The following is a 14,247-nucleotide window of genomic DNA, read 5'->3' on the forward strand; positions in this document are numbered from 1 at the left end:
CCCCTGACTGAAATGGCGCCAGCTGGATGTTCGCCCCTCAAGTCACCCCAAAACGGCCGGAAAGCACCGTGCTCGTCGGAAAGAGCATTTATTTTATTTTATTTTCCTTTAAATGACAGTTCGAGAGGCGCCCTACGGCGCAGCAGCCAGCCCGCCCGTGAAGCGGCGGGGCCGCGCCCGTCAGCCCGCCCCGAGGCGGCGGCGGGCGGCAGCATGGAGGCCGGCGTGGCGCCGGAGGACGACAGCCGTGAGTGGGGGCGAGGGGGGCTGCCCGGCGGGGCGGGAGGCGCTGCGCGCTCGGGGGGGGCTGTGTGGCGGCAGGGGGCGCCGGCCTCCCCGGGCCCGTGCCGGCGGGGGGCTGTGCGGCAGGGCCGCGGTGCTTTTAGGAATAACACAACCTGTAAAAATCCGTTCAGAAACAACGCAGCTGCGTAACCTACGCGGCAATCGCCACTGCTTTTGCCCAAAGCATCCTGCATGCCTAAGGTGCTGCATGTAACCCCGGTACCCCCCACCCCCGCGCCGTTCTGCCCCCCTCACGGAGCGGTCCCCGGCCGCCCTGGGCTGGCTTGGTGTCCTGCAGCCTCAGGTAGCGCCCAGCGGACATGCCAGCGCCTTCCTTTGCGGTCCTTTCATCTCCTTCGCTGCTTTTTTTTTTTTAAACCTCTTGCATAATAAACTGTCTGTGAGCTGGTGCATTGAACTGAGGGCAAATCATTTAAATTGTGCTCCACGCTGTTTGGGATAACTGAATGCATATTCAGTACCATCAGGTATGAAATACCCCAGAACCTGAGCCTGAAGGAGAAAGAAAACTGCTAAATATCTATGGGAATGCAGCTGTTGGAAGGGTGTGTGCTATGATGGGGGGTGCACGTACATTTACATTACATTACTTCGCCTGTGTGGACAATAAATAGGAAACTCAGGCTGTCAAATTGTTTCCTATGTGTTGCTGAAAAGAAATAAATTGAGACTTCTGCAGCCTTAGCGATGCCAGGTTGATTGTTGCATCTTCACAGGTAGAGGAAAGAGTAAATAAGTCAAGGGGCAGTTTGACATCTGTTGGCAATGATGCTTTGTGCCATCGTAAAATGTAAGAACACATTGCTGTCACCTGGAGAGCAGGTGCAGCAACATTTGCTTAACTGAAACGGAGGATTTACTCCACTGAATGGAGATAAGCCATCAGTGTTGTTAATTAACTATTAATTAATTAACATAAACTCTACAGATTTTCCCAAGTTCTCCAGATATTTCCCCTCAAATGAAGGGTCCTTGTGGTGTAAAAATGCAGCCCTGTTAACACACCTGACCAGATGAGAACAGGATCTCAATATACAGTGTAGAAAATCCTGTTCCTGCAGAAATCAGTGTCCAAATCCTACTGCCTTAATTGTAGCAGTAGGTCCGACACTCCTAAATTCCCTTGTCTGGTATTAAGGTTTGTGTTATTTGTGTTTTTCTTGAGCTAAAATTTTTTGTTTGAAGGTAAGAGGAACAGAAACTGGAGGATGAGGTTATACCTCTGCTGCCTGAAGAGCCCACAGTAGTGGTGCCTTTCTTCTGTGCCCTCCAGAGACAAATGTGGTAGTGCTATTTAGACAGCAAGTCTCCTGTTTATCTCCTCAGTGTGGTGGAATGGGAACAATAATATGTTTTGATGCCTCTTGTGTGGCCTGTGGTTAGTGTCTAGCCAATATGTTGAGACAAACTGCAGGTGCGTTGAGCCCCTGCTACCCTCAAACTGCAGCCTGAGATCTGCAGAAATGCGAAAGAGAGCAGAACCTCTGAGCCAGCTCTCCAGTGGGATGTAACAGGGTGAGGGTCTGACACAAGCACTTCTCAAAAGATTTCCCCAAAAAGCATTAGGACAGAGACTAAGTCCAGCAAAGACTGACACCAGGCTTGCCAAAAGCCTCCAGAGCCTCCCTGTCAGGATGCAGCAGGCCCAGAGTCACAGCCTTGCTCTCGTTTCTTGGCAGGAAGGTTTGTTTGATCAAGGAGAAGATTGCTGGGGCAAGGCCCAACATGGAGAGTAAACGCTCTTAAATTATGCCTAACTGTGCAGGACAAATACTGCTGGTTGTGGTAAATTATGTGCAGAACTGCAACGGTCTATTAAGAGATGCAACACTAATCACAGGCCAGGCTAGCAGTTTTGTGCTGCTTGACTGATTCATGTTACCTGGAGGGGGACAGCAGGACCATGTGTAAAGGCCTCCTTGTAGAGCAGTGGGATGTAAGTGGAGGGGTGGAGAAAAGAGTCAGTGTCTTCTGCCTGAGACCTCACACCAGCTCTGTACCTCAGAGGATGCCCAGTGAACATGGACCTAATGGATCAAAAGGTTTTGCAGCTGGAACAAGGCCATGCAGAGGACACTGAGTTAGAAGAAAAGCTGGTAGGACTGGAAGAGCACTGGTGTCACACCAGGTACTCAGGGAAGGGGAGATAATGGGAGAGGACAAACCCAGCAAACATGCCAATGTTTGTTCGGCTGGAATTCTTGCTGAAAGAATCTTTCTGCAGTCATCCTTCCTTGAAGCCACTGGGGCCGGTGAGATGCAGGGGAGATTTGTTCGGGCATGCTGCTCCATGCTCCTTGCCAGCACTGTTAATGCCTGCTCTTGTGTCTCTGTTGCAGTGCTTCATTCAGAGAAGGAGTTCCATGATGCGGCAAAGCGTAATGACACAGCCAGGATGGAGGAGCTCATCAGGAGAGGGGTCGACATCAAAGCAAAAAACAATGTAAGTCCTGGGGTTTTCTACCTCCAAGCTGCAGGAAGTGCTGAGGGCATGTTTCAGAACTGCAGCTCCTTAATGCTACTCTTCTCATTAGCTGCTCAATTGGTCAAAGCTTTAAAATACACTGCCCAGTGCTAAATAGGGCCTGTGGCAACTGATGAGTTTCACAATACACTGAAACCCACGGCGCTGTCATCCTGGTCAGACTGGAAAGTTGCAAGTGCTGAGAGAGGGTGGTAATTTATGCCTCCCCTTGCAACCTGTGTGTCAGATACAGCTCCAATGAAAGGCTTTGATTTTGCTATCTCTTTACGCCAAGGCTGTGGGTGTAACTTAGTTCCTGGTGCAGGTTCCCCCTTGTTGACCAGTAGGTTCCTGGAAATAGGGGATTGCACCCATCCCTGCTGTTTCAATCTGTCCATTGACGGTCAGCGATGTTTTTAATTCCTGTGCTGTTGCTATAGTCCAGAACTGCAGTTTCTGAGTAGAAGGTGACTAGCACCCGTCTACCTGAGAAGACAGCAAAGAGACAGATGGCTGTGTCCGAAGAAAACCCTGTACAGTGTGAGAAATTCTGGCTCCATGGATGGCAAAGGAGATTTTGGCCTTCATGAAGACTGGGAGATACACATGCGCTCTGCATACATCAGCCTTCCCTCTCTCCTTCCTCCCCTTCCAGATAGACCGGACTGCCCTGCACTGGGCTGCAGGAGCAGGCCACGTGGATGCTGTGCGACTGCTCCTGGATCACGATTTCCCAGTGGATGACGAAGACAGTGTACAAAGGCGACTCTCCCTTGCATGTCCTGCAAATGTGTTGGGGGAGCGCTGGGGGCTGGGTGCTGGGCCAGCAGTTACAGACTTCACCTTAGCCCTGGGTGGGTGGCACAAGGCATTGCAGTGCTTGAGAAGCTGTGGCCTCCCTGCTGAGGCAGGTGCAGTGCCTTTCTGGAGCAAGCCTTGTTTTCAGAGGTGTCAGTGCTCTGTCTTTTGGCCTTTTCCTTGCACAGTGACCAGGAAGTAGGCTGGTAGAATCTGTGAGGTTTCCTGTATAGCACGGGGATGTTTGGCTGCTTCTGGTCCTGTTATTGGGGCTTGTGAGAAGACAGGGACAGCCAGCAAGTTCTCTTTCCCCCATAACAACCAGGCTAATACACACCATTGACTAGGAAGTGGCAGTCAAGAGGCAGGTCTCTGCTCAGCTGCTGCAACCATCTGTGGCAGGAATAATAGTAATTGGAGAAAGGGGCTAAAAAAACCCCAGAAAGAAACAAAAATGTTTGGGAAACTTCATGAAGCTAAAGGAACAGCTTGCCTCCAGGGTGGGTGGGGATGGTGGTGGCTGCAGTTTAGCTGTAAGTATCTCTCTTCTTTTCCACCCAGTTTGGAATGAATGCACTTCTCTTGTCTGCCTGGTTCGGTCACCTCCACGTCCTGCAGATCCTCGTCAGTGCTGGGGCCAAGATTAACTGTGTCAATAGGGTGAGGCAGTCTCCCTGTTTGGGTCTGTCACGTGCCTCTAGCCAGTGATGGTGTGGGGAGAGAGAGAGGCTTACCTGTGAACTAAGATTTGCACTTCTGCCTTATTCCTACACATGTAATAATTGTAGCTATAGAGATGTACACAGCTTGCTTAGCTCATATTTGTGCAGTGTTGTTGTGGCAGGTGTTACAGAAATGGGACATGGGTTTAGTGAATCAGCAGTTCGTGTATTTTAAAATAGGCCTTGGTTGGGAAAAGGAACATTAATACTTCAGTCGTAACGTGCTGTGTGCAGCACAGGCTAGTTTAGCCCTAGAGGCACAGGAAGGCATGGAATGGTTCTTTGCTAACAGGATCACATTGTTAAAACAGACTGTCCCGTGATCTTGGACTTGTTAAATGAGCAGTCCTTTATCTCCTCTCCAGAATGGCAGGAACATGCTCCACTGTGCGGCTCAGAGGGGACACATCCAGGTGATGGAGTTCATCATGGAGGACCTGGAGGACATGTGTGTGGATAAGACAGACAAGGTAGGAAGGCTCTTCACTGCTTTGTTTCGTCAGGTCTGACCTTCCTCTGCCAAGCTTAGCAGGAATGTTGCCCTTTGTCTTGGGAAGAGACTCAGAATCAGATGCTACTCCCGGAAGCCCTCCTGAAGAGGGGGGCTTAGGGTCGATGGGGGTTCTGGCTCTGGTAAAGCTTTGGCAGCCAGGGCTTCGCAATGTAGCCTTTTATAGAATAAATTCAGGAATTTCAGTGTCCTCCTCTCTTGCAGCTGATGCTTCAGAGGGTATTGTGGATAAGTAATAACCAAAGCTAACCCTCTCCCAGCATGTTCCAGCATTGGCTGATCTGTTCCTGGAGACAGCATAAGAACACACAGGAGCTAGCGCACATTCTTTTTGACTCCATGGCCTTTATGGTTCCAAGAGTGGTCCCCACTCTGATGCTTGGGAGTTAAATAAAGTAACAAGAGATCTGCCTTTCCCCCAAGGGAGTTCTGACTCACTCAATAACTGGGATCTCAGATAGTAATTCCATTTTTTTATCCGTAGTTGCTTTTAGTAAACTACTTATTATCCCCTATATATATGAAATAAATACTGAAAAGATCTCTTTTCCAGTGTTTGGTGAGACCAAAGTGCCTGGAGCTGTTAGCCCCAGTGGGTAGTTCTCTTGACCTTGTTTTGTTAGGGTCATCCCAAATGTAAAGCAGTATAAAAGTTAACAACAGAATGAAAGGTAACTATTTTTGAAGTGCAGCACTTTCCCCCCCCTGTGGACTGGGTTATTGCCCAAGGCATTATTGTACTGCTTGCAGAAGGTGATCTAATCTTGTGTTTTCTGAGCTTTTCTTGGACTATAATTCTTTTTTTTTTCTTGCGAAGATGGACAGGACAGCGTTTCACCTGGCTGCAGAGTATGGGCGGCTGGAGGTGGTAGAGTTCCTGATTCGACTGGGTTGTTCTCACAGTGCCAAAGACAAGGTACAGGCATAAAACCACATGCAAGGGAGGTGAAGTCCAAGAATTAGGGGCTGTGAAAGTCAGGGAACAGGATACCAGAAGAGGCTCATGCATGCAAGTTCTCAGCAGTTGTGACTATGGTTGTGGTATATCAGGGCTTTTCTTCCCTATCCAATTGCAAGCCATTTGCACCTCACTCCATGTTGGATTTCTCTCCAGGACTTGTCAGACAGCATACACAGCAAGCCTAGTGGACCATGCTCCAGTTTAAGGTAGCTGGGTTTCCTCCCTCCCTGCTGCAGCTATTAGAAAACTGTTTCAGACTCTTGTTACTGGTTACAACCCCCCTTTTCAGCCACCCTGGATATACTCTGTGCAAGGCTGTGGTGTATGAACACTCAGTCTTGTGGTACATACATGTACGAAGTGTTGTTTACCTTCAGGAAGAAAACACAGCATTGCATTTAGCTGCTAAAAATGGACACCTCTCTGTACTGCAGAAGATTGTAGACATTGGAGTGGACCTTGATGGAAAGAACTTAGTAAGTACACTTAAATGAAATAAAAACTGTGTCAGTTTCGCCCTTTCCCTCCCTAGAAATAACCTCCTGCCACAGTCATCAGGCTGAACAGTCAGTATCGACAGGAGAGGTCTAGAAGATAGCTGATTTTATCTGAAGTGTACGTGTGTAACTGCAGGTCACACTTGCAGAGTATCAGTGAAAGGCAGCACGCTTCTTGGACTGATATCGCATTCTAAAATATTGCCTTTTCTTCCTGCTCTATCTGCTGACCTACCGTATCACTCCATTTAATCTCCCTTTTTCTCCCTGACCCTTGTAAATTCAAGTGCCTAAATGGTTATTGAGTGTGTTTTAAACTAAACTTCACTATGCTTTATAGTATTGACTTAGTCACTGAACATATGGACCTTCTGTTTGAGATCTCTCTTTGCCAGACCTGCTTTGGAAAATTATGTGGCTGGTACACAGTTAATGATTTAGATAGCAAATATTGGTTTAGGAGCGCTGTTATTTATTTCAGGGCACACTCCCAATTAAGTTTATCAGCAATTTTTTTTAGTCTTATTTAGTTACTGTCTTTGAAAAGTGTATTTGATTGTGATTAGGATCTGAAAGAAAGGGGAAACCACCTTCTCTGGTAACTGGTAGCATTTGTCTTCCCTTTTGTGCAAAGAGCAATAATAAAACCAGATTAAATCACTTCGGGATTCTGCTTGTTTCTGTTTTCTTGTAAAGAAATGAGCTGTAGCTCTTAGAAAGAAGAACCAGTGGTTGAGGGCCATGGGTTTCCAGTTCTGCCTATGGCTGTCTCTGGGCTACTCCAGGAAAACAGTTTGTCTTCATTGTCCACGTGAAATTCTTTTCTGTTTGCTGATGGGCTGAAGGGGAGGAAAGATGGTAGACGCGGTGTCTGTCTTGTGGCCCACAGGCCAGCTGTTTCCAGTGGCATAAGGACAGAGCAGTACTCTAATGTTGGTGGCAGGTAATAGTGTCCTTTATTTTCCTAACAATCGATTGGAGATCCCTGGCCCTCAGAATTGGTATTTTAACATGTCGTGGATTCAGAAGATGGGGTAGAGGCTTGCTCATTCTGCTCCTCTTCTTGGCCTCGTCTACAGAAATGCTGCTTGTCTCCTTTTTTGTTTTGTCCAGGAAGGACTTACAGCTCTGCACCTGGCTGCTGAGGGAGGTCACAGTGACTGTGTGAAGCTGCTCTTGGAAACAGGTGCTGATGTCAATGCCCAAACCCAGGTTAGCTCCATGGAAGTGGCTCCATTTCCAAACACTACTTTGTGGACTTTTGCCCAGGCCCGTGGTCTCCCAGGGAGGGCACCCGTGATCGGGTGAGGCCATGTGGAGCCCAGCACTTCAAAAATAGTGCAGGGAGTCCACAGGAAAGCACACGTGACTTTATACAAAGAGATGGGTGAAGCTCCCTGGAACTGGTTTGGCTGTGGGGACATTCTGTATGAATTTGTCAGTATGGGGGTATGGGGGAGGCGGGGAGATCTCTGTTGATAGTTTGTAACACCGCAGCCTCTGAGAAGAAGCCCTGACTAATACCCGTCTCTTCTGACATGCCTCTCAGAAGAAGATGAACTGCCTCCACTACGCAGCCCTGCATGGCTATGAGGAGATAGCAAGGATCCTCATGGATGCAGGAATCCACACGGATGCTGTTAATCATGTAAGTCCTGCTCAATGCTCTCATCACTTACGAAAGGCAAAGCCAGTTTATAAAGCTGCTCAAGAGCATAAAGCAACTCCGAAAGGACCAGTGCTGCTACGGGGCTTGTGCTTATGGGGCAGCATCCCCAGTCTGCCCCCAGTCCAGGCTGGCAGCTGCCTTAGAGTAAGGCATGCTGGGCACAGCATGGTCCTTTCAGTGCCCTGAGATAAGCTCTTCCTAAGCACAGGGTCTACTTTCCACAGCAAAACGCATCAGCGACACACATTGCAGTACTGCACAACTTCCCAGCAATGGTGAAGCTCTTCATTGATGCAGAGTGTGACCTTGACATTCCAGATAATGTAAGACTGCGGTTCCTATTCTTTGTCTTTGAAATGTGAACCAGTTTCATGGGGGATTTGATCACCTTGGGGACAGGATTAAAGAGGAGTGCTTTAAAATGGAGAAAACCTGGAAGCGCAACTTAGGAAACATGAAACCTGTGAAATGATTCTGGATCGCTGCAGTGAGGTAATAGCTTGATGGCTTTCAACACATGGACTGTGTCATTCCCCTGGGACCTGTGCAAAGTGACGTTGCATAGTCAGATTCTTTCCTCCCTGCTGGAAGAAGGTGGCAGAATTTTCAGGCCAGAAGATATTCTGCTAAGTGTTTGGGGGGATGAGAATAGGAGGCAAGCCTGGAGGTAGCTGGTTGTCTCACCAAATCATAGTTTTGTGAATGAGGGACTTTGTTGTAGCTTGTTTGTGATGCTTTATTTAATGTTCATTCTTGTAGTGATGTTCTTTCCTGATGACACCATAAAATTGCCACATTTTTTGTTTGATTTTAGTTGTTTCCGTTAAACAGTCCCAAGGTACATACAGTTTACAGTGCATACACATTAACCCAGCCCTGTGTCCCGGGAACAAAGAATTGGCACAGGTCCTTTCCTCCCTTTGCCAAACTGTCTGCCTGCAGATATTGTTTAAATAACAGGAAATAGTATAGTCTTATAAATGACCCTAGGGAGCTTTATGGAACTGAAGAAGTTCCTTCTTTGGACTGAAATGTTGTCAAGGAGGCTTCCTAGTGCTGGTGCTGGGACAGGGACAGATCAGTTCTGCTCAGTCTCAGGAACCCAACTCCAGTTTGAGGTAGGAGGGTGTTTGGCCCTCAGTTTGAAAAGTGATAGAGGGAAAGGAGGGCAGAGATGACAGCGTTCTTACAGTGCTTCCTCCTGGTATTGTTCTGTCCTGTCCTTCCAGCCTCACACTTTTTCTTCTCTGAAATTTAGTCCTTTCACCCTCCTTCTGTAGAGGCAGCAGACCTCACTCCACATCGCTGCGGAGCATGGCAGGCAGGACATTGCCGAGATGATTCTTGTCGCAGGAGTTAATCTGAAGCTAACAGACAAGGTGAATGTCTCCATGGGTTGAATAGGTTCTGTGGAGGTACAGAGGGAAAATATAGATGGTCTTTGTCACTGTTTTTCATCATTTTCAAGGGATGCTAGTAATATTAAAATCTGGATATTTCCAGGGATAAAGCCTTGAAACACTGCTTAGTAGGTTATTTTGATGTATTTTCCCAGAAAGAAGTGATTGGTTCTTAGGAAGGTAGAAAACAGTTCACAGAGTGAGCAAACTTTTTTTTCTCAGAGTTGTTCTAGTTCCTTCTACTCGTGCTATCGTGCACGTTAATATCAAACATCCCTAATAATGATAAAAAATATACCTCAAGAATTACAGCACAGATGTTTTAATAGGTTAAAAGTACCTGAATAGTATTGATCTGACACCAGTGTCCAGGCCTTCTACCCTTTAATTAAACCAACAAAAAGAATTCTAGAGGAATCAGGCAAGCTTTGTGCAGCCTGCAAGGATGGCATGTGCCCAGAAAATGCTGAGGGGGGCTTGGGCAGAGATTAAGATAATGCCAGCTATTCACAGCGGGTTAAAGCACATAGAGACTTGAAGCCACCTGGCTGGGACGGCCTTCAGCTGCAGTGAACGTTTGCCACCTTCCAGCAGTCTGTGGAACCGCAGTGAGACAGTGCAGGGAACACATTCACACTTTGCTGTGGGAAATTAGGTTTCTGCTCACATCTGAGGCTAGAACCGTTCTCACTGTCATGCCTCGTGGCTGGGCTGGCTCGCTTTCCTTCACGCAACTTTCAAATCTCGTTGCTTTCTGCTATATGCTTGTAGATATAAATACAAATCCCCCCCGACCCCAACCAGTCCAAAATCATGTTCATGTAAGGAGTGTAATTACATTTTCATAGTCCCGTCAGCCTGTGCTTCTAGGAGACCGTTTCTAATCATACATATGGGGAGCCTATAAATTTAATGAGGTTGTATAAATCACTTCAGTTTGGTGTCAGCAAACCTGCTGTGCAGCCTGAAAGCACCCTGCCATCCACTGTGGGTTGCAGGATGCTTTCCCAACTGCTCCTGCCAAACAGGCAGGTCCCCTGTGGCGACAGGGGAGATGCTGCACAGCCTAGAAAATTACTTCCCATGCCCTGCATGCAGTAGCTCAAAGCTAGCTCACATCTATGTCTTTACAGGTAGAGAACAGGGGTCCTTCATCCCGGCTGGGTGCGTTGCTCAATAGGCCATCCTGCCTGCTACTACAGACTGCTGGGTGGGCATGGAGATTGTGCCCCCTAAGCATGCAAGCTCATTTTTCCCCTTCTAATTTCAGCAAGGGAAAACATCTCTGGATGTCGCTGCCCGAGGCAATCACATCAACTTGGTGGACATGATTATCAAAGCCGATAGGTTTTACAAATGGGAAAAGGTGAGCAGCTTACACCACCATCCCCTGTGCTTTGCAGGGCAGGTGTAGCTTTACCCTCTTCATTGAGGCTCCACATTACCAGCTGTCAAAAGGAAAAGAAATACAGGACACCCTGTGGTGGCCTGACCTCTACTTTCATCACCTTACAAAACAAAGTCCTCATCTGCCAACAACATCTACTTAAGGCTTTCGTCATTCAAAACAGCCTTGTTGTTAAAAACCCCAGGCTGTGCTGAAGGCAACTGGGGTTTTCAAAGGTGCTTTGGCAGCTGTTCCCAAAGCCCTGTAGAAGGGAGTGGGGTAGCATTTGTTCCTTTTCCCAGAAGGAGAAACTGAAGCACTGAGCAGGAAAATGCTTGGCCTGAGGTCACCGAATGGGACATGAGGAGTTTTTCAACAGTGGAAGGGAGACACCTCTTGCAAGCCGAGAGATCAGTTGTTGGTGGAGGCATACAACTGACTTCCCTCTCAAAGAGCCCCGCAGCTGGGGCAGTTCCTCCTGTGTTTCCCAGCGTGGCCCAGCAGTCTCTCTGGTCCCACGTCCCGTGTGCAGCTGCTCAGCCCCGGTCCCCCACCTGAAACCCTGCCTACACCAAGCCTGTGCCCAAACCAATCTGAGCAGAGGGTGTGCTGAAAGTACAGCCAAACACCACATCCCTTGCCTCTTGGTAAGACTTTGGGCATCCTCCCATACCAGGAAAGGCAGTGCTGTAGGAAGTCAGCAAAGAAGGAAAAAGAAGGAAAGGCAGTGCTGTAGGAAGTCAGCAAAGAAGGAAAAAGAAGGAAAGGCAGGCATACGCCTGTGGCTCAGGTGCAGCTTCAGGATTAATGCTATGTATATCAGGCCCTTGCAATGGGCTTCCCACACAGCCCTGGGGAAAGTCATTTAGTCTCTTTGCAGTCTGGCACTTAAAGGGGGCTGAGCAGCTGCGACTGTGTTGCAGGGGACCAAGGAGATTTAATTAAATGATTCTGCATACAAGCCTCAGATAAAAGGCACTGTAGAAATGCAAATGGAGATCTGCATGGGCTTCCACAGCAAAGCTGCTATTAACAGGATGCGTTAACATGCCTGATTAGAAGAGAGTGAAACAAGAGAATAAAAAATTTGTGCTGTGGCAGAAGGAACTCACAGCCACCTGCAGAGCTGAGGACGTGGGAGGCTGCAGTATGACAGGTACATCTGCAGCATCCCAGCTGAACCCCCCACCCCGTTCTGGCTTTGCAGGACAATCTGAACAGCGACTCTGACTCCTGGGTGGCAAAGCACTTGACCTTTAAGCAAGATCACAGGCTGGAAACACAGCACATTCGCTCAGTAATGTGGAGATTAGCTACTAAGTACCTCAGACCTGGTGAATGGAAGAAACTGGCACATTACTGGAAATTCACGGATGCCCACATTAGGGCTATTGAGCAACAATGGACAGGTATAAACCACTGCCCAGGTTATTTCCCTTCCTTCAGTTCAACTGTGTTTCTAGGAGGCAAGTCTGTAGTAATACTAAGGCATGAAGAAAAGCAGCTGACTTTTTTGAAACAACCAAAAGATTAGGTTAAAAATCCTGGTTTTAGTGGAGTTATTTACACACTGGAGTCTAGGAGTAAAGCACAAAAGCATGGGGATTAGTGGTTCATTGCTCACTTCTGAGGCACTTGCCAGACCTTCGAGTTCTTGCCACAGTTCTTGTTCTGTAGGACAGGAGAAATTTGCTGGCTTTATTTTTTCTTTTAAGGATCTGAACCAAGAAGTCAGGGAAGTCCCATTCAGAATTTAAGAGATATGTTAGCAGAATCAGGTTCTGAGTTTCAGGAACAGATGACCGCTGTTTCGGTTACTGTAAGGACTCCTGTAGTTTGCACGATGCGAGCAAGGGGCTAAGCTGTGCTCTGAAGGCAGAAATTCTGTATTGCCATGAAAGGTTGTCTGACAGGCCCAAGCTCATTCATAGCCACTCCATTAAGCTTCACATGAATCTAGCAATCACACCGCAACCAGGAATTAAGCTGAACTGTATTTCAGAACCTCCTAGTAAAATCCAAAGGGGAGGGAGGGCTGTCCAAACCCACTGATTCAGAAATCTGCTCTGGTCAGGGCTGCGTGCTGTGTGCAGGATTACATTTGTGGTTTCATCTTGCCAGGCACTAAAAGCTACAGGGAACATGGCCACAGAATGTTGCTTATTTGGCTCCACGGTGTGATCGCAGCAGGAGAAAACCCAATCAAGGGATTGTACGAAGGCCTTGTAGGGATTGGAAGAAGAGATTTAGCAGGTAATACCTTTTGTCTTCCTCCAAATAATACACACTGAGCACTACCTGAATTCTGTGGTTATACAACATACACAGAGGAAAACTGAATTCAGTTCACACAGGCTAGAAGCCACCCTGCCCCCTTGCCACTATTATACATCATTTTTTTTTCCCTTTTATTTTGATCAATTAACACATCCTGCCACAGCTTTATACTTTATGTGCAGCAGAACATTCTCTTGTTTACAGAAAGCATTCGGAAAAAAGCAAATGCAGATTCTGCATCTCCACGGAAGTGCACAGCCATGTAACAGCAGGACACCAGAGGTTCCTTCAGCTGCTGCAGCCCTGGCTTGTCTTGGAGCTACAGGAGAAACACCCACTCTGCTCCTGATCGGCATAAAGAGCTGGCATCGCTGCTGCCGCCTTCTTGGTCTGAAATGGCAAGGGTGTCAGCAAAGGCTGACAGTCTAAAATGCCTCTTTACACAGAAGGGAGATTTTTAATCAGCTGTTGCATACAGTGCAGGTACTGTAATAAGACTTCAGTGAGCAAGCCTCACTTGGCATACTGTATCAGGAAATACTACACTATTTTACTGTAACTTGTTTACATCACATTTTTGTATATAAATTTTTAATTGTTATTTTTTTAAGTTGTCAAGGGGAAAGCCTTTGTTTTCAGGAATGTTATTTACTTACCTTTTTGGGGGGGCATCTATCAATTCTATCTTAGATGTGTTCATAACGTCCTTGTTAGGGTAGGAATTTAAGAAAAGTCAAGGCTACTGCTTGGTCCTCTTGGAACCTTAAGGGTTTGTGATCTTTAATGTTTCAACTCTTCACAAAGAAGTTTCAGAGAAGAACATTAACACATACCGTTTATATATATAGAAGTGTAGATTAGCATAGAAGTACTGCATAAAAGTAACTTCTTTAATCCCTTAGGTTACAGCTTGAAAAGTGTAAGAGTTGTCATTGGTTATCTACACAGCCTCTGACAAAGACATACAGCTTTCTTAAATACCAATTCATTGTGTAATACTTCATATTTATTTCTTACAGTGTTTCAAGGGGAAAATAACGTCTGTATTTCAATAAAATCAGATTTTACCCTTAAATTTGCAAGTTGTGCCTTATTCTTTATTAAAAAAATACTACATAATTCTTACTTAGAGCTAAACCAGTGCAACCTAGTGATTAAAGCTTGGGGGGAATTCAAGCAGAAGGTGGTGGTTTTCTTAATTTCTTGAGGTGCTTGTAGAGGCAAACCAGGACTGCAGTAAGCTACACTGCTCTTC

At 46.9% G+C, this 14,247-nt stretch overlaps 1 protein-coding gene across 8 annotated transcripts; it reads left to right on the forward strand.

Annotated features, from left to right (window-relative positions):
* Window positions 1–14,067, forward strand: ANKDD1A (ankyrin repeat and death domain containing 1A). Of its 8 annotated transcripts, none has more exons than XM_055815157.1 (16): window positions 24–247; window positions 2,646–2,749; window positions 3,426–3,545; window positions 4,130–4,228; window positions 4,656–4,760; window positions 5,619–5,717; window positions 5,916–5,968; window positions 6,052–6,238; window positions 7,373–7,471; window positions 7,812–7,907; window positions 8,153–8,251; window positions 9,209–9,307; window positions 10,599–10,694; window positions 11,923–12,124; window positions 12,837–12,968; window positions 13,197–14,067. In XM_055815157.1, exons 1-16 carry the CDS (start codon window positions 214–216, stop codon window positions 13,256–13,258), a joined length of 1,686 nt encoding a protein of 561 aa, XP_055671132.1. In that variant the 5' UTR covers window positions 24–213; the 3' UTR covers window positions 13,259–14,067. The 8 variants fall into 8 exon arrangements, 6 of the variants coding, with proteins under 6 accessions (XP_055671132.1, XP_055671150.1, XP_055671126.1 ...); XM_055815151.1 differs by having other exon boundaries at window positions 29–247; window positions 7,809–7,907; XM_055815166.1 differs by having other exon boundaries at window positions 29–247; window positions 3,426–3,524; window positions 7,809–7,907.
* Window positions 14,068–14,247: the final 180 nt, after the last annotated feature.

The sequence above is a fragment of the Falco peregrinus genome, chromosome 1, assembly GCF_023634155.1.
Source record: "Falco peregrinus isolate bFalPer1 chromosome 1, bFalPer1.pri, whole genome shotgun sequence".
In the NCBI taxonomy this organism is placed as follows: Eukaryota; Metazoa; Chordata; class Aves; order Falconiformes; family Falconidae; genus Falco; species Falco peregrinus.

Excerpts from the sequence above, each read along its gene's own strand:
- ANKDD1A (XM_055815151.1), top strand. The coding sequence starts at position 214 with ATGGAGGCCGGCGTGGCGCCGGAGGACGACAGCC. Across the intron at positions 248-2,645 it reads GGCGCCGGAGGACGACAGCC|TGCTTCATTCAGAGAAGGAG; the intron begins GTGAGTGGGGGC and ends TCTCTGTTGCAG. Across the intron at positions 7,472-7,808 it reads ATGTCAATGCCCAAACCCAG|AAGAAGATGAACTGCCTCCA; the intron begins GTTAGCTCCATG and ends CATGCCTCTCAG.